At 46.0% G+C, this 23,410-nt stretch overlaps 1 protein-coding gene across 3 annotated transcripts in view; it reads left to right on the top strand.

Moving 5' to 3' along the window:
- MTM1 (myotubularin 1) overlaps window positions 1-23,410 on the top strand; it is a 96,364-nt gene that overhangs the window by 27,837 nt on the left and 45,117 nt on the right. For 2 of the 3 annotated variants that reach the window (XM_027608332.1, XM_027608330.1), the window contains exons 4-6: window positions 292-386; window positions 12,568-12,678; window positions 16,667-16,768. In XM_027608332.1, coding sequence (XP_027464133.1) covers window positions 292-386; window positions 12,568-12,678; window positions 16,667-16,768 — 308 coding nt within the window. The remainder of the gene's footprint in view (window positions 1-291; window positions 387-12,567; window positions 12,679-16,666; window positions 16,769-23,410) is intronic. The other variant, XM_027608331.1, reaches the window with a different exon arrangement.

The following is a 23,410-nucleotide window of genomic DNA, read 5'->3' as shown; positions in this document are numbered from 1 at the left end:
TGTCCCCACCTTCACTTCTGCTCTCTGGCTATCACCACCTTGCCCTCGGTGGTGCCAGCCTTTTGGTCAAGCTCAGGGAAGCAGTGCCGGTGCCTGGAGGTGACCTTTGGCCCCACTTGACCGGGCACGGTAATGTAGAAACGTGGCCAGTGCCCACCTTTCGACCTTTCCAGGGATCTTTTTTTTACTGTAGTTATTCTTAGCCACATAGTTGATATTAAATGAGTGCCATTTGTTGTGTATCTTGGTATATATTTCCATTATTTTAGGGTACTTTTTTTATCTTAATAGACAAAGAAGTTATTTACATATGTCCTTTCAATGGCCCCATTAAGGGAAGAGTTTACATCACAAATTATCGTCTTTATTTAAGAAGTTTGGAAACGGTAAGTAGAATCTAAGACCATAAAGATGACCCTAACTGTTAAAGATAATGCTAAACTGTGTCTCTTCTACCTGGAAACGTTGCCTGTGGATCAGATTAACATGGGGGATGTATTTGCTTCTCGGCTCTTAATTTTTGGCTTATGCAAAGCTCATTTACCACTAACACCTGTGTACGTAGGAATAGTGTGGATTTAAAAAGTAAGAAGTTTTAGCCCTCAGAACATTGGGGAGGCGTTGGTAACTGGACCCATTCGCTAGTTTGGAGAAGTTAGTAGAGAACAGTGGTTCTTTACCAGAAGCACAGACGAGAACCACATGGGGTGCTTAACAGACACTACAGATGCCCTAGATGTCCTGTGTCACAGTGTCCAGGCCTGTGGTCCAGGTATAGTTGTAAGTTTTAAGACTTCACAGAGGAGGATGCTGATGCAAATCCCTTGTTAAGGCCCATTGCTCTAGAACTTTCCAAGTGGTCAATCACAAAGTACTAGATAGTGGTTTAGCACTAGGATGCCTATGGTGTGGCTTAGTGCCAATCTCCCTTTTCATTCCGTGGCCATGAAATGTGTGCCATAGCATTTCAAGGCATGTAGCACTGATGGAACCATGAGATGGGGACGAGGTGTTCCCGAAGGGAAGGGATGAGTGAAGAGCTGCATGGCTGTCGCCGAAGGACCTACGGTACATACAGCGGGTCGCCGTTGTCCAGGCCAGCCTGAAGGGGCAGCTGTATTTGGGGGATGGGCCAAGGAAGAATGGATAGGTCCAGGGTATGTGGAAGAGTAGCCCAACAGCAGTTTATACACAGGAGATGTAAAGAATGTTGGGGGAATGTAGTTTTTGTGTCATTGCTTTTACCCCATAATTTCCTTAGGACTGTGTTATTGACAGCTTGTCCTGATTAAATCGAGGCATATGACTAAGAAACTTGGGCCACATGGTGGTGGTACATCTAGATGGAGTTATAGACCGTGGATTAAAGCCTTGATACCAACCAGGAAGGGCGGTAACGAATGTCTTGCTGTATAGGGCCCCTCCTCTGCAGTGTGTCTAATGCAATGCAATTGAACCCACAGGAAGTATGCATGTCCCATATGTGAAAGACGGCAAAGTAGCCAATGTGCTAGACTATGCAGTTGCGATTTGAAACTGTCTTAATGGACTAGGATATTGGAGGGAAACTAAGGATACATTTCATGTAGATAACATTTACTTTATACAAACCTGTTGTACCAACAAAGGACGGAGGAGGTCAGGTCTGTCTTAATAGGGGCCCAAGCTTATTTGATCCAGTAATTGGGCATGATTGATGACAAAGTTAATATCCCTGTAGGCTTAACTAACAAAAGTATAATATAATGGCCAGCAAAATGAGACTGTAGTCCCATCTGAAGTGTCGTGTTCAAATCCAGGTGCCATGTTTTAAGAGGGACATTGGCAAACCAGCGAGGGTTCAGACAGAGGGAACCAGGCTTGTGAAGGCGCTGCAATATGAGCGATGATTGAAATAAGTGTTGATGTTTCATCTGAAGAAAAGACGGAAGGGAGGCATGACAGAGCTACCTTGGAATGTCTGAAGTGCCTTCTGTGGAGCAGGGATCAGACTCATTCTTTACGGCTCCCAAGGGTCAAATTGAGACAGATTGAGAGATTTTATGCTAATATATGCAAGAGTCATCAAAAATGAGAATTAAAGCAAGTGTTACAGTGCCTTTCCCCTCTGAGACTCTTGGCTTGTTGGCCGGCCTTGCAGGCCTGGTTCCATTTTATGCTGTCACTGATGATGAACTGGGGAAATTTTTAAAACTGTGATGCCATGGCAAGATTGTATGATCTCAACTGCATAAACCAAGCAAAACCTGTCTGTAGAAAAGAGGCCGGAAAGAAATAACAGCAGGCGTGTTAGTACTTGGGAGATCTGGAGAGTGGACTTATGCATGCTCTGTTTTCTCCCCTCCACTTGGAATGAGCACGTGGGACTTTTGTAATTAATTGGGGAAGCACTTAGCAAGCTTTAGTTGGTTTTCATATGGCATAGTAGAAGGTGGGGATTAGCACCGAATGGGTATATAAAAGGCCCATTGGACACCGACTACTAACTTGTTTCTTCTTCCACTGTTTTACATAAACATTTTGACCAATCGGCTATAACATTTAGTCCAAGTATAAAAGCAAGAAGCTAATGGCAGAAAACATCCTATAAAGAAAGCCACGTAAGTGGTTATGCAGAAGCCTCAAAACGTAGTCATCATAGTGTTTCTTAAAGCCCTAAATAAGAGCATCAGTTGTGGATTCTGCTGCACACTGTGTGTTTGACAAAGAGCTATCCCGTTATTGGCATTTTGAAGCGGACACCTGTTGGTTTCAGGTAGGTAAACACTGCTGCAGGAGCGCGGTCTGACACGGGAGTCCGCTGTCCCACTTCGTTGAGGTGTCAAGGGCAAGGTTTCCTGCCTGCCCTGTTCCCCAGGACAGTAGAAGCACAGTGGTTGTTTCCTTAGACTGTCACTGTGGCCCTCCTGCGTGGTCATCCCCCCTCTACTCTGCCCTGCATGCTGCCTCCAGAGTGATCCTCCTTAGAACTAGGCCGGCCAGCTTACTTCTCCAGTCTAAAGCTCTCATTGGCTCCCTGTGGCCCACAGGATAAAATCCACTCTCCTTTACATGGCATAAAAATCCTTGTGACTTCTCTTGCTTCAACTCCCGCCACTGCTGCCCATGCTGTTTGTCCAGAAACCTACCTCAACAATCATGCCCTCTTCGGAGCCTCCTCCAGCTTCCTGTGAAGGAGCCCCTCCCTCTTCGTGTCCCCACAGCCTTTTCGCACGCCTCTCTGTTAGCGCTTAGTGCTCGTGAGCACCCCGCCCCCCCCCCGTCGCCAACATGCCCTCTTTCCTTTCCATGTTTGTTTGTTTCTCCTGAGCACTTGCCTCCGCCTCCTATTTTATACATGTCACTGCTTCATCTTGTTCCTTGGCTGTCTGAGGACAGGGATGCTTGTCTGTCTGTCTTCCCCCGACGCCCCCCACCCGTGTCCCCTCAGTGTGGAGGGCAGAGCCTGGCACATTGAAGATGGTCAGTCGGGCTGCTGAACGAAGGAACTCTGGTCTTTTTTATTTGCTGCCATATGTCTTTGGCCTTTACTAATGCTGAGTCCTTTTGATCCTCCGTGCCTAGCTAGCACAGTGTCCAGTAGACAGTAGGCACTCAGTAAAAACGTACTCTGTGAGTGAACTCGGGAGGGAACAGGCTTCATCGCTGTGGCTTGACTGCCATGCGGACCTCACTAAATTGTGGCATCTCGAATACCAACCTTGTTTCTGGAGTTTGGAGATGTCATAGCCCCCTTTTGACCTTGAGGGTGCTCAGGAATTTGGCGGGGGCACTGTAGGCATGGAATACCCTGGTAATCTGTAGACTGCCAGGGGGAATACTGCTTCAGCTTCCTTTCCAGGAACACTTTGGGTTCAGCTGCTATAGTGGGTGAGAAAGGCGAAGTAACCCTTTGTTCGTTCATGCGCTCATAACTTTATTCCAGAAACTTCAGCAAGCAGCACGGTGAACTAACGCCGAGCTTGGTGAACGATGCAGAGGCGAGTAATTGGGGTGAACTATGACAGAGCCTGCAGTGGTTGCAAAATGCTGCGAGGTTATGAGGGAGACGGCGATTAGCCGAGTGATGAGTCCTAGCGTGCTTTGTAGAGGAGGTGATATTTGAACTGAGTCTTGAAGAATGGTAACAATTTCCTGGACAGGAGGGGAGAGAGGGAGGAGCATATCAGGTAGAGCGTTTCCCTCGCACTTGTGTGACGATAGGGAGAAGACCACATACTGTGGAAACAGCTGAGTGGTCTGTTGGAGCTGGAGCACAGGGTGGAAGGGGAGTGGGGTGGCAGGAGATGACGCCGGAAGAAGAGTCCGCCCCAAGAGTCTCGCAAGTCACGGGTCAGCAGTGCGCACCTTATGGGGAGGACCACAACGTATTGGGTGTGGGTTTCTGGAAGGGACGTCCAGTTGCAGTGTGTCTGACGGATTAGGGAGGGAGACTGGAGGCAGGGAGAGCAGTGGAAAAGTTAGTTGTCCAGGTGGGCAGCCAGGGCCTCGCACAGTTGTCTTTGCACCAGGAGGAAGAGCACAGAAGGTTCAGGAGCATGGGGTGGCCGTTTGTAGGCGGGAGTTAGAGGAAGGACTTGAGTCAAGAATGATGCCTGTGATCCTTTGCCTTTGAAATGGACCTCACTGGAGAAGGAACACGTCGGAGATGAGTCCCCGGGGATTCTTGGAACATGTGGACTTAATAACTATACAGCCACCGAGTGGAGAAGTCTCCGAAGCATTTGGAAACGTGACTCTGAAGCTCGTGAAGTTGTTAGCACGTCAGTGTTGGTGAAAGCCGCATACATCCACGCGATTACCCGAGAAGAAGATGTGACAAGGAGATGCGCACTGAGGCGCATGAACATTCTCCCGGGGCGGGGGGTCGGGGGGGGGAGCCCCAGGGCCAACTGAGAAGAGAAAGCAGGGGCGGTGGGAGCAGGAGAAAATCTGAGCAAAGGCTTTGGTGGAAGTCGGTAGAAGAGAAAAGACTCAGAAAAGAAGGGAGGGGACCACGGACGGAATGCTGCAAGGCTCAGCAGGATAGAGAATGAGCAGAGGCCACAGAGGGTGGTCATTAGGTCCCAGGGAGCCCCGGTGGGAACCCATTCAGTGGAGAGATGCTAGTCTGATTGGTCTCTTGCTCCTCCTTCCACCTCCCAGGGGTCTGCTCTGCCCCAGGGCTTCCTCTGCTCCCCGGCAGCATCCTCTTCTGTCAGGAGAACGCCGCCTGCTGGCCGCGCTCCTTTCCACACGCTGTCCCCCATCCGGCCACAGCTGACAGAGCCATCCCCTGGTCACCCCGGGCTTTCTTGGGTTTCAAGGGCTGCCTTTCTTCTGGCCCCTTTCTCTCTCTTTTTTTTTTTTTAATACTTACTTATTTTTGCGAGTGAGAGCGGGGTGGGGGGAGGGGGAGAAGGGACAGAGGGAGAGAATCTCCAAACGGACTCTGCACATAGCATGGAGCCTGACGCCAGACTCGATCCCATAATCCATGAGATCATGACCTGAGCTGGAAGCAAGAGTCCGACGCTCAACCCACTGAGCTACCCAGGGGCCTACCCCCTTTCTCATTCCTTACTGCCTGCTCAAGACCGCTGGGCTTTTTGCCTCCCATCCCAGATGTGTGGGCCAAGGTGGGAGTCTTCAGCTCCTTCTCCCTTCCCACGCCCTTCTGGTGTTCTTACTTCTCGGGCTGGTGCTGCTTATCTCCCAGTGGCCCTGGGATCCCTGCCCCTGTCCTCCTTTGTGCCCCACCCTAGTCCAAGGTCTTGTCCTGGGCCATCGCAGGGGCCACACATTGGCCCCCCTGCCTGCAGCCTCTCCCCACTCCCCTCTCTCTGGCTCCTGAAGCCCTCTTTATAGTTGCACCATCCCCGTGCTCAGAAACTCTCCGTGGCTCCTTTCCTCCCTCATGTCCTATGCCTTAGCCGGGGAGTTAGGGACGCGGCACCTTCCCACCTCTCTCCTGTGTGCCCACCCCACGCTCCAGCTCAGGTGCCCTACTCACTGACCCCTAACAAAACCCTCTGCTTTCTCCTCTGGACCTTTCTTCAAGCCATTTTTTTTTTTTTTTTCACCTAGAGCACCCATCCATCCCCACCCCATTTGAAAACTTATTTTGAAATACTTAAGATAGGAAGTTTATAAAGAATAACCTAAACATCTGTGGATCCACCACCCAGCTGAAGAAACCCCATCTCCCCTTCACCCCAGAGGTAATCCCGTTTGAAAGTGGGTATTTCTCGCTCCCGGTCACTCCACACAGCCCTAAACTAGAACGGACTGTGGCAGATGTGTGGTAGCTAGAGGAATGGAGGCTTTTAGGCCTTCCAGCTGAGTGATGCTGATGAGATGAGAAACGTGCACACACCTTTCATTTTCTGACAGTAAGTCAGAAACAGTATGTTCTTCCTGGATTCAATTCAAGGAGAAATCTCTCTAAAAGGTAGGAACATACTGATTCCATTCTTCAGGCAGAGTGTTACCCAAAGATTCTTTAGTACCATTTAAGACCCTCTATAAAGATGGAACACACATTCATCTGTAGTTCGTAAAGGTATTTCTTTGAGGGACGAGAAAAATGAGGTCTGTTTACTTAGCTTTTCGATGGCTTATCAGTGTATAGACAGGGCTTGGAGAATTAAGATGGATGGATGGCTTGTGTGTCAGTCAGACTCTGTCTCTCAAATACTCGGTTCTGAAATGAGCTTTGAGCAGGTGCTAGGTATCATGCCACTTAGTAGCTGGGCATCTAACAAGTATGGCAGCGCTTAGCTTCCATGATCTCTCTCATTGGCTGCAACAGGAGCTGTGAGCCTTGAACACTGCCCTCTCCCGCTATGGACATTCAGAGCCAGATCTGTACTCTTTCCCAAAGGGGAGGCCCATCCAGTTCATTATGAGGATGACCGACAAGGATACCTGTAGTATTTTTCTTTTCATGAAAATACAGTGGAGACTTTTTGAGATTGTCCTTCTTTAGGCTCTTCAGTCTAGTAGATTTAGCACCTCTTTTCATTTCAAGGGAGCTGAAATAATGCTAAAAAGACTATAATAAGACATCCTCATGTGTCTGAGTAGAACTTCGGTGGGAACATAGGATCCATACTATAGGTATTCTGTTAAACTTCAGTCTTGAGTCATCTCCTTATATTGCTGCTGCAAAATGAGTGCTGTTTTCAGGTGAAAACAATACCCACTGAGACTTAGGCTCCCTTGCCCCTTATTGCCATGTTGTTCCCAACTTGCCAGCCCCCAAACTTGAGAGTCTGTGGGTGACTGGGCCCTGCTCTGCAAGTCACATAGATTTAGCGCATTAGTTCCTTTACAGGTGCAGGCTTTCAGACCTCAGGGTCTCCCCCTGCTTGGGCAATTCTTTTTAATCCCTAGTTGACTTCTCCCCCCATCCCCCACCGCATCACTGGCCAACCCCCCATGTCCTTCAGCTGGCCTCCTGTCTTGCTCTGCTGAACAGTTAAAACCCCTCCTCCCTGAGCTCCCAGAAACCGGCCCCCTCACTACCTGCTCCTGTCTGTTTTCACCCATGCGCTCCTCCCCATCTCTGAGGGGAAGGGACTGGTTGCCTTTTTTCCAAAACAAAATTCCTCTACTTGAGCCTTGTCTCCTTTCCTCTTTTACTTCCCTCAGAGCCGTAGTGCCCCTTCGGTCATTCTGCATCTTCCATCTGTGATTTCCATTGGCTCTTTTGTCCCCACCCCGCCCTGCAGACCTGCTCAAGTCTCTGTGTCTTCGATCCCTGCTACCCCCCTCCCCAAGAGTACCATCGTCTTTCTTTACCAGACTTCATTTCATTCTTTATTCGTTGACCATTTGAGAGGCCACTGTGTGCCAAGCACTGTGCCAGGCACTCGGATCTAGTGGTGTGCACGGCAGACATGGTCTCTCCCTCATGAAGCTTTCGTTCTGATGGGACCGACAGACACTGATCAGATAATCACACGCCGGGTATATAACAACGAGTTGGGCCGAGCGTGAGTAGCCCAGGAGCAAGTGGTATAGGAGTGTAGCTGTTTGAGGAGCCTGGGAAATTGTCCTGAGAAAATGATGTTTGACCCCTGGTCTGGAGAATGAATAGGAATTACCTAGATGCTTGGCAGGAGCTGGGTGGGGAGAATCAGCTGAGGGAACAGCGAGAGGCACTGAGACCAAGGGGAACATGAAAGGATGAGCCAGTGGTGGCTGGGTTTTGGGGGCCAGGAGAAAGGCGACGAATGACAGGAGGGAAAGGGGGGTGGGGCCAGATGACTAAGGCCTTGTACACCCTTTCAGGATGGAGGTGTTTGGAGTTGAGCAGTGAGAAGTTTTGGACATGATTTAAGCAGAGGAATGATAGCATCAGATTGACTTTTGTCAGCGATCACCTGTGCTGCTGTGTGGAAGGCAGGCTCTGGGGGAGCAACAGTCCAATTAAAGAGACCGCTATGCTTGTTCCAGTGGTCCAGAGAAGTTGGAGAGGGCTTGACAGGTTCAAGATTGATTTAAGAGGTAAATGTGCAAGATTGGATGAGGGATAACAAAGAAGGAGACGTCAAGGAGGACTCCTAGGTTTCCAGCTTTTGTAACTGGGCAGATGGAGCACCAGCCACTGAGATAGGAAGACGGAATTTGGAGAGAGAAACATCATGTGGTTCGTTGTGGGCGTTTTGAGTTTGAGGAGCCTTTGGAATCTCTCTCCCGGTTCTGTAATTCCAGCTGCCTCCTGGTTATCTGTACTTGATTAATTTATCATAACCTCCAAGCCGGTGTATCTCAAAGTGACAGTGTTAATCTTTCTCCAAAACCCCTTTCTGGGTTCTTCACATCTCTTGTCTGGGTCTAAATCTGAGTCATTGCCGATGCTTCCCCAGGGGCTCGTTGTCTCCTTCTTTTGCTTCCCATCTAGGTCACTCCACTCTCGGGTTCTCCTACCTTCTCAGCTTGCCCTAAGTCATTAGCTTCCAGGGTCCCAAGGAATGGGCGTCGTCCCTTCCTTGCTACTGCACAGGGCTCAGGACTGCCAAAGGAATCTTTAAAAAGCGCTGCTCTGTCGTTGTGTCACCCTGATCCCAGCCCGGGAGTGCTCCCCGGGGAATTCCCCTGCCGTCCTATTTTAAGCCTGATCCACTTGTTTTTTGTTTTGTTTTGTTTTTTATATATAAAATCCCCATACTTTTCCACACGTGTAGCTGATGTCACTGTTAACTTGTTTCTGGAAGGTAAATCTACATCTGCTGTTATTCCATCCTATAAGGATCATCTTTAACATTGCCATTGCACAGAACCTTCATGAGACCCAGTCAATAGGAAATTGTTCTGCCCTCTTCTGACCTCTCATCCCATTAGTCTGGACGTGGGTTTTGTCTTGCTGTGATGGCATCATGGCTCTTTGGGCACATGTGTCCTATCTGCCATCAGGGCAACACTTGCATCTCATTTATCTCTGTGGTTCCTAGCGTCCAGTACGGTTTCTACTACTCAGTATGCACTCAAGAGAGAGATGGTAAATGAATGCATCTTTTTTAGATTGTTCTGTTTACTTCTCAACTATTTTAGATCCTTAGAGGTACAGAATTTTGAGTTAGAATGGACCTTTGAGAACTCTTAAATATTTAATAATATTCAGATGGTAACAACTCAGGTTTCTACAGAGTTAATTTTCCTACTTCTGGATCTTCCAGTTTGGTCTGCTGGGTTATCTGATCTTGAACCTGTCATTCGGGGAGAACATGGCGAGTAGCCTCATTAAACTGCGGGCGCCTCTGGTCAGGAACTGGCCGGTTCTCCTCAGTTGTCCCATTTTCTGTTTTGTGTCGGATCAGGGTAATCAGAGCTATAAAATTTCTTCTACACAAGGACAAAGAACAGTAAGGTCTCATCTGTTTTGTTTACATTCTTGCTTCCATGTTGATCTTAGAGTATCAGACTTTTATTTAGTGTCTCATCTATGTGTTTTTAGGTATAAGTTTGACATTTAGAAATACACTTGGACACTCCTAAATCTCAATCCAAACAGAACAGCTTTCCTGATGGTATGTTTTTAATAACTAGATTGTATTGAGAAGTAAACATGTTATAATATGCAGCTGTGAACGTACACAGTTACTGAGTAGTGTCTTTTTTTTCTCTAGGCATTTGGATTTTAGTCATGGGAGGTGTCTCACCCCATGGCAACAACTAAAAAATGCCTCCTTATGGGTACAAAGACAAAGACCTGTATGTGGCCGCTTGCAAGATCCGCTACATTTCTAGAGCACAGTTACGTCTTCCAAATGCTAAGATACTCTTTGTGATAACAATAATAAATAATAATAAATAACAATAATAAATTCCATTGTTTCCTAGCGACCATGTGACAGGCACCATGCCAGGTGCTTAAGTCCGTGATCTTTAATCATCCCTACTTCACAGGTAAATGTGGCTGAGAGGTACAGTAACTTGGGCAAGGTATCCAGCTAATAAATGTCAAAACTCCGTTTGACACCATGATAACCGTGCTCTCACGCTTTCTTCAGCTTTTTATTTTGAAATAATTATGGACGCTCAAGAACCTGGAAAACTAGTGCATTATCTAGCTTCTCCAATAACTGTATTGCTTGATCAAACCCAGGAAATGTGTGGCACCATACAGTTCACTAAGACTCTGACTGTACTTGAACCTCACCAGTGTTTCATGCACTCACTTTTTCATAGGCTTCTGTATATAATTCTGTGACATTTGATCCCATGTGTAAAGTCATGGAACCACGCACTAGCAATCAAGATCTGTAACTGTTGCTGCCCGTTTATAGTCACACCCTCTTTTCCCGCACCCCTGGCAACCATTTCTCTGTTCTCCATCTTTATAATTTTGTCACTTCCAAAATGTCATAAATGGACTCCCTGCAGTACGTGATCTTTTGAAATTGGCCTTATCTACTACTCAGCGTGAGGCCTTTAAGAGCCTTCCACGTCGTTTTGTGCATCCACAGTTCCTTGTTTTTTGGTACCTGAGTAGTATTCCACGGCATGGATGCACCCCATTCTTATACTTTTTGAATTTCTAGAATACCCATGAGCTATATTTATATTCTATAAAGAAATGCTTACTTTTTGTATTGTACAAAGGAGAAGGATTTCAGGTAAAACTTAAACTTTATTTGTATCCCCCACAAGGAACATCTTCTAAAGGACAAAACTTCAATAAACAGCTTTAAAATATTTTCTTTATTATCAAAGTTATCACAGCACTCAAGAAAATACTGGACTTAAACAAATTTCTGTAGGCCTCCCTATCTTTGACCACATGAATATATATCTTACATTACTGTAGTCAGTGTAGTTTGTATGCTGCTTTTTTCCACTTAAGCTTGTTTTTCCATGTACTGTAATTCTTTTCAGAGCTGCATGCTTAGTCCTTCAGGTTGACTCACGGTCATTTTCTCCACCCTGACGTCCCCCTCTGGCTCCACGGAGCATCTTCACACATGTAACTGTTCGTCCTGTTGTGCAGTAGCTGTAAGATAAGCCCTTAAGAATGCAGTTATGGAGGCAAAAGGGTAGGACCATTTGGCTTTTTTGATGTGTGTTCCCAGACCTTGGCTCAAATCTCAAACCTTCCCCATATTTACCAAGCAAGGTACGGAAGCTTTCCAAAGCCTTGATTGCCACATCAGGAAACGGGAATACTACACCAACATCCGGATTGGTTGGGAGGATAAAATCAGAAAGATGAGGCGTGCAGAGCCCCCACTGCAGCGCCTGGCACAGACAACTGACTCCGTATGTGGCGGCTGCTGACAGCTCGTGATGACTGGTGTGACGTCACGCATGCGATTCTGGCTTGCCGGCACTTGTACGGCCGGCCCCCTTGCACCCAGCATTGGATGAGGAATGATGGAGCGGCATCACTGTGCATCCAGGCCCTTCTCCTGAGGGAGACGCACCCAGGCCTCAGCTAGGCGCTACTTGCAGATGTTTGGTTTCTGGTGTGGGGAATATAGACCTGCGCATTTCTGGCAGACAGGGTAAAACAAGCCATGCAGCCGCAGTCTGAACCAAGCGTTGTAGAACTTCAGAGGAAGGAGTGGTCAGTTTGGTTCTGTCTACTTAGGAAGCGGAGCTTTGTTAGAGGTGACGTTTGTTGGGCCAGGGCTTAAGCCATGGGGAAACATCTGGTAGTTGGGGAAACCTAGATCATCCTGGACAAAGGGAACACCATGCACAAAGCACAGAGGCCTGACTGTAGATCGTGCTTGAGGAATGGTGAAGGTTTTCACGTAGTTTGGAGTGCAGGCTGGTGTGGGAGAAAAGCCTGCAGGAGACCAGCTGGAAGCGACACCACGGGGCCCTTGAATTGTGTCCCTAGGAGTTTCGTCTTTATTCTGTAGGCACTGCAGAATGGCAAATGTTTGGGGATGCATTTTGGCTGCCTAACTGGCTATTGTAATGCTTGCTCTTTTACGTGTGATCTGTATCATATTTTCGTTCATAGAAAGTGGCAAAAAGGGCCAAAGTAAAAGTGCCCTAAAGCATATGGTTTTTTAAAAGTGTTTTTATGTTTTAATGATACAGAAATACTGACTTTTGCATTTTTGTCCATTACAGGATTCTGCTCTAATACTTGATGTTCCTCTGGGTGTGATCTCCAGAATTGAAAAAATGGGAGGCGCGACAAGTAGAGGAGAAAATTCCTATGGTCTAGATATTACTTGTAAAGTAAGAGATTCAGTACTTTCTTCCGTGAAAAAAGACACATTAGTGTTGAATACGGAGTAACAGTTAATGGGGGTTTACCAAAAAAAAAATAAATAAAATCAAAGACCCTATTTCATCTAAGGCCCAAGAATGGTTCTCCCCTTGTGATCAGGCTTCCAAAACCTCCTGGGGAAATAGTTCCTATTAAAGAGACCTGTGAGGACTCAGACCTGTCCTTCTGTCAGCTTGACTGGATAGGAAGAAAACTTTATAGATAGAATTTTCACACTTTTTAGTTTTTGCCTGAATCTGCTCCTAGTGTCCCTTTATGTGATGTGTTACCAGCTAGACATCTTCACACCGTGAAAGGAAAGAGAAATGTGAGAGATTTTACCCTCTGTGAACAGGATGTGCCTCTAGCAACCTTTGTAACTTTTGCTTAGTTTTCAGAGGCAACGTTTTGCCTAACATTTTGCTTTGGCATGGTGGGTGGCAGAGATTTAATGTTAATAACATTTACCCAGCTGTAATAATAACTGTTTATTGAGCATCTCTGTCGGTGCAGACACATGCTAGGTGCTTTGCGTTCAGGCCTCAGGGCAACCCTCTGAGATGGACAGTGGCGTCTCCCTTTTACCATTACAAAGCCTTGAGCCTAAGAAGAGTTAGGTCACCGAGCTAAGATTACCCAACAAATGGCAAGGTTGGGATCCAGATTCAGTGAGATGATCGTTTTGCAGACAACAGGCTAAACCTCTGGCAAGAAAACTTCCTTTCCAGGTTTTAAGTGTCAGATGGTTACAATCCAAATAGAATAATAATAGAATAGAGTAATGTCCAATCCCAGAAAGAGCTCGAAGGGGCTTGGAGCTCATCTGTTCCATTGCTTCTCACAGCTAGGTCTGGGAGATGTGACCTTTGCTCAGGCACTGTGATTTCTTAAAACTAATCTCCTATAATTGTATTTTGGTTATGAATATGGTATGTTTGCTTTATTGTCTCCAGTTTATAAAAGATGAAGACTAACTAGTACACTCTATCACAAACCAAATGATTGTGTGGTCACTAGGCCTGAACTGAAATTCTCCATCACTGCCCACCTTGGCTTCTTTTGGTTTTTGTTTTAATCCAAGCTACCTTAAATGCCTTATGTATGATCCCAGCTACTGTCTTCACTTTGGGGCCTAGAAATACAGGGATTTACTTTTAAGGAAGTGTTTTTGCCTTTTGCATAAAAGGATCCATGGGAGTAGAGTGTTATATTACAGTACTCAAGGGAAAATTGGGTTGCTAATATTGACGACTTTGAAAGTGACTTTAGTTCTAATAGAATTTTTTAAAGTCCTGTTTGTTGCCTTGTCAATAGGAAGAATTTGTATTTAAATATCAGTCCCCCCCCCCCGAGTTAATAAAATAAAGTGCATTCTTACCCTTTGACTGTTTATTATAAAAACAGGGTGCTTAGGGACAACTCACCAGGCATCACTCCCAAATGTTACACATATCTAGATTTCTTGGAATTCGCATTGAGCCCAAAGATAATGGCCTAGAACGGTGCTGTAGCTCAGCCTCTTCATTCCGTTATCTCCCTGAGAACTGCGAGTTATGAGAGTCAAGTCCCACGTTCTCAGGAACAGACCGGAAGGTGATAGAAAGGGAACCTGCTGTGGTGGGGGAGAGATGGACTCTCCCGTCTTGTAGGTCAGCCCCAGTGTTGCTCTAGGGAGACCGGTCGTTCTAAGCCCTACAGATTTGGTCCTACCAGCTCTGTGCACAGGGATTTCTGCTTGCCTGTAGCGTCTTTCACTTGGGGGATGTAAGTCCCAGTGGATGTTGTCTAGCAGCAGAGGAGAAGGTAGCTCTGAATATGTGAATTTTTACCCCCAGGCACCACATCAGCCCCTGCTGACAACTCGGAGCCTTAAAAAAAAAAAAAAAACAAAAAACCAAAGCCAAGCCTTAACCACTGCAAAACCTCCTCTCTCCTTCCATGCCTCACCCCTGTTTACTCGTTTTAAAGACTGTGGTATTTTGAGGTCAGCAGCAGTGGGTGTTGTTTCTCTAGAGATGGGTTATAGAAATGATGTCTCCATAAATCAGCCCTTCAGTATTGTTGCACTGGGGTGTGTTTACTCGGACTCATTTATTATAGCGAGGCTTGGTGCATCGCCATGTGACCCACTTATCAGACAGGCCGAGGGGGGCTGTGAGGCTCTTCTGCCACAAGGCTCTTTCTCAGGGGCCCTCCCCTGACGACTCAGCCTCTAAGGAGACCAGGTGGAACTTACCACTTAGGATATGCTCATATTTCTGTTGTAGATTTGGTGAGCTGCCGCCTGTGAGTCATTTGCCTTTTCTGTTTCAATTTTCTTGTTGGCAAGATGAGGTAGTAATTTTTTCTGTCCTTTAATTACATCTGAATCAGATGGCAACAAGAAGTTGCTTGAATCACTTGTGCTTTGGCACATAGAAAGTAGTTGTTGGAATCACTGATGGATCAAAATAAATGGTTATCTAGAGATGATCTAAATTCTGGCCAAGTGGTTAAGAACAGTGATGTTACGGAGTTATCAGCTGACCCCAGGCTGTTAGGAGGAAAGTTCTGCACAGGTCTTTGAGCCCCACAGATCCTCGGCTATCCAGTGCTGTGCTCATGGCTCGGTTGTAAACCCTTTCGAGGCATGTCATCTCATTGAAATGATTATTCCCTTTTATTTGACTACTGCTTTGCATCATGAGCCAATAACTAATATCCCAGTTTTCTTGGAATATGTTGTGAATTGGGTTTTGGATTTTATGCAGTTCTGTGCTTTTAAAAAGTGAAAGCACAGAATCCTAGAGCTGGCAAGGCCCAGTAGATGCCATCTGTATAGAGAGTGAGCAGTCTTGGGTCACTCAGTAGAGGTCTTTGGGTCCAGTTCTTTATACCGCCTCCTCTGCCAGTGGCATTCTGGGATGTCCTGTAAATGGCAAGGCCTTTGCTAGTCCTTCATGCCAAAGACTTAGGAAGCTTTAAGTGTGCGCCTGAGATGCTAAATGAAAAAGCACTTGGAAAGAATGTAAAGATCGTGACATCCAAGAGGGCAGGGACCAGCTCAGCTGTCTGCCTCCTAACATCCCCCCAGGGTCCGGCACGGGGCTCTCGTTTTTTCTGAATTGAATTGGTGTTTTGAGTGCTCAGCCACTCGGTCACAGCACAATGATTGATTTAGGAGACAACCGAAACAACCCTAGCTTTGAAAGTAAGATAGAATGTTATATATTTGATAGGTAATAAAACTTGATATTTCAGGGAGCTTTTTTGGTTTGGTTTCGGTGTTTGAGAAGGTTTTCTTGCTTAGCGAAAAGATATGTATTCAAAGCCCCTTTTAAAATCCAGTTTCGAGCGTTAATGTTTAGTTCCTGAAAGCACAGGGGTGCTTAACTGTGGTCTATGTAGAACACTGTGCAAGTCAACTTGATGGGAAGAATATGTTCCATTACTTGTATGAGAGCTTAAAGTGCCAATCATTTCCTGATTTGTTAGAATGAGACTTGAAAGGAGCATGAGGGAGAGGGAGAGAGCTTCCGTATTTTCATGACATGTTTGACAATTTTGAGCTCACATGTGATAGCAGGTACACATTTGAAAAGTTCTGTGAATAAAATACTCTTTTATAGGCAAAATACTGCAGAAACCGGTTGAAGTAAAGAGACACCGTAGATGGTGTGCAAGGCAAGGTTTGATTTTTCTTGTTATAAAATGACTTTAGCTCTGTCTTCTCTTTAGCACTGGTTGCTTTGTCTTTACATTCGTGCCTACGATGAGAGTATTTTGAGGTATTCTTAACTGGATATTTCAAAATGTCACACAAAACAAAGTGATTTTCTTAGTAATCTAGATTAACTGCCCTTTCAGGTAAGTGAATCTTCCACTCCTTTAGTTGAAGAGATTTTTTTTTTGCTGAGGAATGTCACTTTATTTGAAGACTGAACTGTCAAATTTCTCTGCTCCCCACCCCCCCCCCAGGACATGAGAAACCTGAGGTTCGCGCTGAAACAGGAAGGCCACAGCAGAAGGGATATGTTTGAGATCCTCACAAGATACGCCTTTCCCTTGGCCCACAGTCTGGTAAATTCCAGGGTTCTCCCCAGCGCCTGGAGGTTCTCGGGTGTCTCCCCTTTCATTTACTCTCTACTCTGTGCTTCCCGGCGTCCTGTGTGTGCCCAGGGTGTTTATTAAAGGTGACTGAAACGTTCCCAGGAGGAGCAGGCCTCTCCTCTGCTAGGCTGCATGGGATGGCCCGCCTCAGGTGACTGAAGCGTCACCCAGGGTGGTCTGTGCTCTCCCTCCCCCAGCGCGCCCCTGGCCTTGGCTCGTCCTCTTTAAAGGCATGAGGCAGGGAGGCGGACTGTGGGCACCTTCCTTTTGCCACCAGGCCTTGCTTGCATCCTCTCTCCCCTCTCCTTCTCCTCTGCCCGACTCTAAACAGACTTGGAGGCAAGCAGCTGCTAAGGGGAAAGCAAGGAAATAATTCTTAAAAAAAAAAAATGTGTGTGTGTATGTATATATATATATATATATGCCTTTACTTTGAGTCTAGGATGAGTATGCCGCTGCGTGGGCTGGAGGAGATCATTTGTAACATAGCCCTTCTCCCTGAGGCTGTCTTTTAGGTTTTTTGGCAATAAGGGCCTGGGATTTTTTTTTTTTTTTTTTTTTTTTTTTTTTTTTTTTTCTGGTGAGACAAGGTTTCTCTCTTCCCAAATTTTATCAGGAGTTGTTCCGGGCAAAGGAAATTCACAGTTGATGGAAGGGACAATTATATAAAGACTGGAGGTCTAGAGAAATTTATGAAGTATTCCTCATGAGTCATGTGTTGATTACAGATTCAAATGTAATGCTTAAAACAAATGTAATGATACAGAGTTGAACACATTTTCAGCCTTTTCTCAGTTTCTGATTAAATGTGTGATGTAAAACCTATTTTAGTACTAAACAATTTCTTTAATGATTAGGGCAAAAAGAGTTTTATAAGAATACATTTTTGGAATATTTATGAAAGGGAGAATGTAAGTCTAATCCACGAAATTTCAGTTAGGGAACATGTTCTATCTTGGGCTTTTTGCATTTCTGGCCCCAAATTATCAGAAATTTGAAGAATGGCTCACATAGCAGGTTTGAAGGAGCAGAGGCCCCAGTCCATCTCCTATAAGATCCCCTTTCTCTGCCATCTTTTGTCTCTTTTAGGGTTTACTCCCCTAAAAAGTATTAGACCAGTTTTCTCTGAACTACTGACCCGGGGCACCTGGGTGGCTCAGTCCTTAGGCGTCTGCCTTCGGCTCAGGTCATGATCCCGGGGTCCTGGGATTGAGCCCCGCATCGGGCTCCCTGCTCCACGGGGGGGCCTGCTGCTCCCTCTCCCTCTCCCGCTCCCCCTGCTGGTGTTCCCTCTCTTGCTGTGTCTCTCTCTGTCAAATAAATAAATAAAATCTTTAAAAAAATAAAATAAACTACTGGCCCATCTCTCGCCTCCATCCACACTTCTGGAAAGAACAAGCTAGTCTGCTCTCATCTCCAGTTTATTCATTCCTCTAACCCATTTCAGTGTCCGGCTTTACTGTAGGTACCTTCCCGGAACTGAGGCCCTCTTACTGGCCACATCTAATGGCTCACTTCAGTCTTCATTCTGTTTGCTCTTCCCCCAGCATTCAGCGGTTTGGAGCACCCCGTTCTAGCAAGTCCTGGTTTTTGTGTTATTCTGCCACCTTGACTGTCCTTCCCAGGCTCCACTGCTTCTGTCTTTTCCTTCGTGGACCATCTCTGTAGTGGTCCCCCTTCAGCTGCCTTCTTATGTTACTCACCTGGCCTTGATGGTGTCGTCTCATCCCATCACATAAGCTGTCGTTGCCATATGGGTGATTTTGAAACCTAGCACCGACACTGGCCTCCAGTGAATGTAACCAGCCTAACTCTCAAATATCTTCCTCTGGAAGTCCTTGAGCATCACAAGTTTTTTGTCTCCCCCAACCTCTTCACAGCTCACCAGACCCGCTCTTCAGCCTACATGCCCCTCAATGAGGAGGATCCCCAGTTGCTCAGGTTTGAGAACTTGAAGTCAAGTGTCTTATTCTCCCTGTGCCTTGCCTCCCATAGCTACATCCGTTCCAAATCCTATAGGTTCTACTTATTAGTGACTCTCACATATTTCTTCCCATTTCCACTTGGGCTTCCTATTTTAACCCATGCTTCTCAACTGGCTTCAATTCTTTCAGTTTCTCTCCTTCCGATTTATTCTACAGAGTGCTGCCAGTGGTTTCTTAATTGAACTACAATCATGTCACTATGTCCCACTCTCCACAAAAACAAAAACAAACTGAGTGACTTCCCATGGCTTATACCCTACATTCCAAGCACACAGGACTTCCCTGTGCTCCTCCAGTATACATAGAACTTTCTCAGAGCAGAGTCTTTGGTTTTTCTATCCCCTTTACTTGCAGGCTCCTTGTCTCTTTAAAGCCCATCCTCCACCACCTTGCTCGGCCATAAGTCCTTTTATATACAATCTGTGTATACCCCCCCCCCCCGCCCCCTGTAGGGTTTGTCTTGCCTCTCACTTGTTAGACTTTGCAGGTCCCTCTGTTAGAGCACTTACCTCAGTCTGCCTTACGTAGTAATTAGGTAGGAATTGCCTGCCTCCTGCTATACTATGGGCTTATCAAGGCAGGGAGCCGCCGTTATTTCTCTCTCTCACTTCACCATAATGACTTCTGCATGGGAGTTGTACAATGATGGCTTTTTTATTGAACTCAGGTTTAGTAGAAAGTGAAGGAAAAATCCATTTTATGGAAACATATGGGACAAATTTCTGGATGTTGTGGATCTAGCATCAGAGCCGGGGATTCCGGGTTGCTGTCATTGGAGTAGTCCACAGAGGGGTTGATTTCTCGTCTGTGGTACTTGGCCTTAGTTTTTGTACCTGCGCTAGAAATCCCTACTTCTTCTTTGGGAAGTGACAAACTTGAGAAGAAATGTCAGCCGGATTGCTTATACAAAGTTTTGGAAAATTACATTCCCTGAGTTTTAGCCACTCAAAGTCATCTTAAAAAAAAAAAAGTTAAACTAATCACTGAAAAAATACAAGATGCAGGTAAGAACAGATCAGCTATTGCCATGGCTTTTGGAACATCTGTTCCTGCTATTCAAGTCAACATGTACGACTGTCTTGTAAATCAAGTTCATTTCAGGGTACTGTGTTGGGTGGCGTCAGGGAGCAGGGAGGGCAGATGAGGAGGAGGAGTATGGGCCGAAGGAATGATAACCTAGTCCCATTCGGGGGTGTGACAGAAGTGATAGGACGCACGTGTCTGGCCCCGATATGGAACAGTTACTTTTGTGCTGTAAGAGAAATGGAGAGGAAGTCTACTGGGGATTCACGGGAAGAAGGGAACACGTCCAACCTACCTGGAAAAGCCTGAATGAAATTTGATAGTCATTTGGGTTGAGCCTGGAAGGATGGTTATCATTTCCGTGGGAGGAAGTGGGGTTTCGGTCAGAGGCAAGACCCTGACCCTCCACACAGCAGAAGGAAAGCTGGAAGCAGTGCGAAGTGTTGATGAGGGTAGCCAGGCGCTGTTTGGTCGGAGCGTGGGCAGGAGGAGCTCTGGGCTCACGTGATGGATGGCGTTGCCAGGGAAGGAGCTAATACCTGGGGAAGTGGTGGAGGCCTACGGAAGGTTTTGAAATAAGTGAAAGAACTGAATACAAGGTCACGAAGACTAGACAGGAGCAGAGAGGTCACAGAGCCTGGGAAGGGGAGCCAGAGGCCAGGGGAGAGGCCCGCAGTGCCTGACCGAGGGCCCGGCGGTGCAGGCGGCCAGGGCGGGGTGGAGGACGACAAGCTTGGGCAGCAGTTTGGTGAGAGACGGCAGTGAGGGCGGCCGAACCATCCTTCCCTCTGGGGTTTGCGGCTTGAGTGCTGAGGAGGATGGGGTGCCGTTGACAGAGCAGGGAGGTCAGAAGAGGATTTTGTTTGAGGAGACAGGTGGAGGACAGGGCAAGGAGGGAGGAGTGGGGAGTTCTGTTTTATTTGTGTGGCTGTTAGCATTGTTGTGGCTTTCTGACAATTGACAGCAGCGATTTCAGGTTTGCTCCTCAGAATAGGGTCTAGAGATGTAGATTTGAAATTGTGGTTCTTAATCTGTTTGGAGCTATGGATTCCTTTGATAAATATGATAAAAATTACAGTTTCTCATCCCCTGAAGAATGCACTTATGTACAAAACCTCACATAAAATGTTAGGGTTTCAGCCCCTCTGAAGCCCATCGATCCCAGGCTGCTTAAGGTCGTTAAGTTACTTAAGTAACCCTGATGTATAATAAAGAAGTCCAAACAAAACCTGTGTTTCGCTTGGAAGCTGAGAAAGGTGAATGAATGTATTTGTGAGAGGGGAGAGGAAGCAAGAGAGAGAAGGGATCTTTCTGAAGCAGGATCCTGGGGAAGACAGAGGGGGATGGGGCGAAAGCCAGTTTGTAGGGCAGTGTTGGAAAGGCGAAGGAACAATTATTCCTCTGAGACAGGAGGGAAAGAAAAGTTTTCAAGCTGCCACGGTGGGGAATGCGAGAGTGTGCCAGGAAGGGATTTCCTGGAAGCCTAATCTAAGCCTGATTGCATTGAACAATACAAAGGGCCCTGCTTGAAAAATATCACTTTGTTAATATTATTGAAACTGTTAAACCAGCTGCAGATTATCTCAGTGATTTTTTTTTTTTTTTTTATTGTAAGCACTTGAGGTCAGAAGTAAGCATGCTGTTGTATCCATGAAATGCTGTCTGAAGGCCAGGAGAGCTGGGTTCCAAATCCAGCCACAGGGTGAACGGTGTACAAGTGGGCTTTTTGCTCTCAGACCACCGCTTTGGCTCTCTCTGGCCTCCTTCCCCATTAGCATTTTCACCCCTCAGTGTGTTCAAGTTGGGACTTAAACTTTGAATTGAACTTGAGCAGTTTAGCCACACATAGTCGACCCCAACCTGTTAATTTGATTGTTTCCGTATTATGTCGGTCCAGTCAGACTTGGACATTGTTCCCATAACATTTTCTACTTCAGCCAAAGTGTTTATTTTCTTGCTTTATTTTTGTTTTGCCTTACAAACACTAGAACTTGTACCAATTTTGCAAACTACCTTGTGACAACGCTACTACTAGGTAAATGATACATTTTTATAAGAAACATTGACAACGCTGGGGCGCCTGGGTGACTCATCAGTGGGTTAAGCATCTGACTCTTGGTTTTGGCTCACGTCCTGATGTCAGGGTCCTGGGACTGAGCCTTGCATTGGGCTCTGCACTCAGCAGGGAGTCTACTTGAGATTCTCTTTCCCTTTCCCTCTGCCTCAACTCCCGCCTCAAAAAAAAAAAAAAAAAAACTTGAAAAAAAGAAATGTAACAATGCTTCTGACGTAAGTTTTTAAAGGCAAGAACAAAAATTGTGTAAATCTGAATAGAGCCTGATAGTGCTATTGAAGAGAGTAATTAATTGTTGGGGTGGTTCGTTCAATGCCAGAGTTCTTCTTTCATTGATTTCCTTTATTGTTTGCTCATTTTTCACCCAAGTGGGATAACCAGAGAGAATATAAATTTTAGATGAGTGTTTAACTGTTAATCCCAATGTATTATTGAGTCATGAAATCCATTTACTAGGTTGCAACCAGCATTTTTAAATGGACTAGAAGAGAAAATAGTAAGAGCATAATACGTAATACGTACCATGGGTACGTATGGTTTTGTCAAACATTTGCTTCAGGTGTGTGTGTGTGTGTGTACGTGTATGTACAGGGAGGTGGTCATGGTGCAAAGTGTATGGTTTTCTGTTAATCATGATCTAGAAAGCTTGAAAAACAATCTTTTAGATAAAGGTAGAATATATAGAATAAAATGGGTTTTGAGTTAATTTAGGCATAAGTCACTTACATCTGTCTTTACAGCTATAGGCATGCATGGACTTTCCTGAATTTTGTTTAAGAGAAGGGCTTGCGTTTTGACAAAACTCCTGGAGTGGAGCCTCACATACGGAGGTGGAGAGCTGGAAGGAGTGGAGCCCGGGACGCAGTTGCCAGGCTCGTGGCAGCCACGGATGAGGGAGAGCCAGAGAGAGGACTTGTTTACGCAGCCTTGCTGGTGTGTGCTCACGAGCACACGCAAGGCAGTCCAGGGGCCCGTGTCTGAAGCTGGCTCAGTCGCTTACCTGCTTGGCAACTTTGGAAGCCATATAATATTTACGTGCTCCAGTGTTCTCATCTGTAATGGGTATAATAACCGTCTCTGCCCCCTAGAGTTTTTGTGAGGATTAAACCTAAACTGTTTACAAGTGCCTGGCATGCAGTAAGTGCCCTTTGAATGTCAGCTGTGCAGTCGCACGCCATTTTCCCGGCAGGTGCAAAGAAGAAGGATGATTGCCCCAACACACTTTTTTTCCCCCAGAATATTAACAAAGTAATTGTGATAATATGTGAGACACTCTAAGTCCCTTAAAAGAAAGATGCTATGTGGATAAGGTTACTATCCTTATTAACAAACCATTGGTCGTACTTGGATAAAGGATTAGTTGAAAGTCTTAAATTTCAGTGTGTTAAGTCCAGAAAGCATCTTAACTAGAAATGTGAAATAGGGGCAGCAGTGATCGTCTTCAGAAAAGGTTTCCCTTTGTTTTTTCTGTCCCTCTTCTGACCCCACGCAGGCCTCCCACTTCCAGTGTAGTGTGGCTCATTCGGGCGT

The sequence above is a fragment of the Zalophus californianus genome, chromosome X (genome assembly GCF_009762305.2).
Source record: "Zalophus californianus isolate mZalCal1 chromosome X, mZalCal1.pri.v2, whole genome shotgun sequence".
NCBI classification, from domain to species: Eukaryota; Metazoa; Chordata; class Mammalia; order Carnivora; family Otariidae; genus Zalophus; species Zalophus californianus.
Note: the sequence above shows the minus strand (reverse complement) of the source record. Positions and strands in the feature narration are given on the sequence as shown.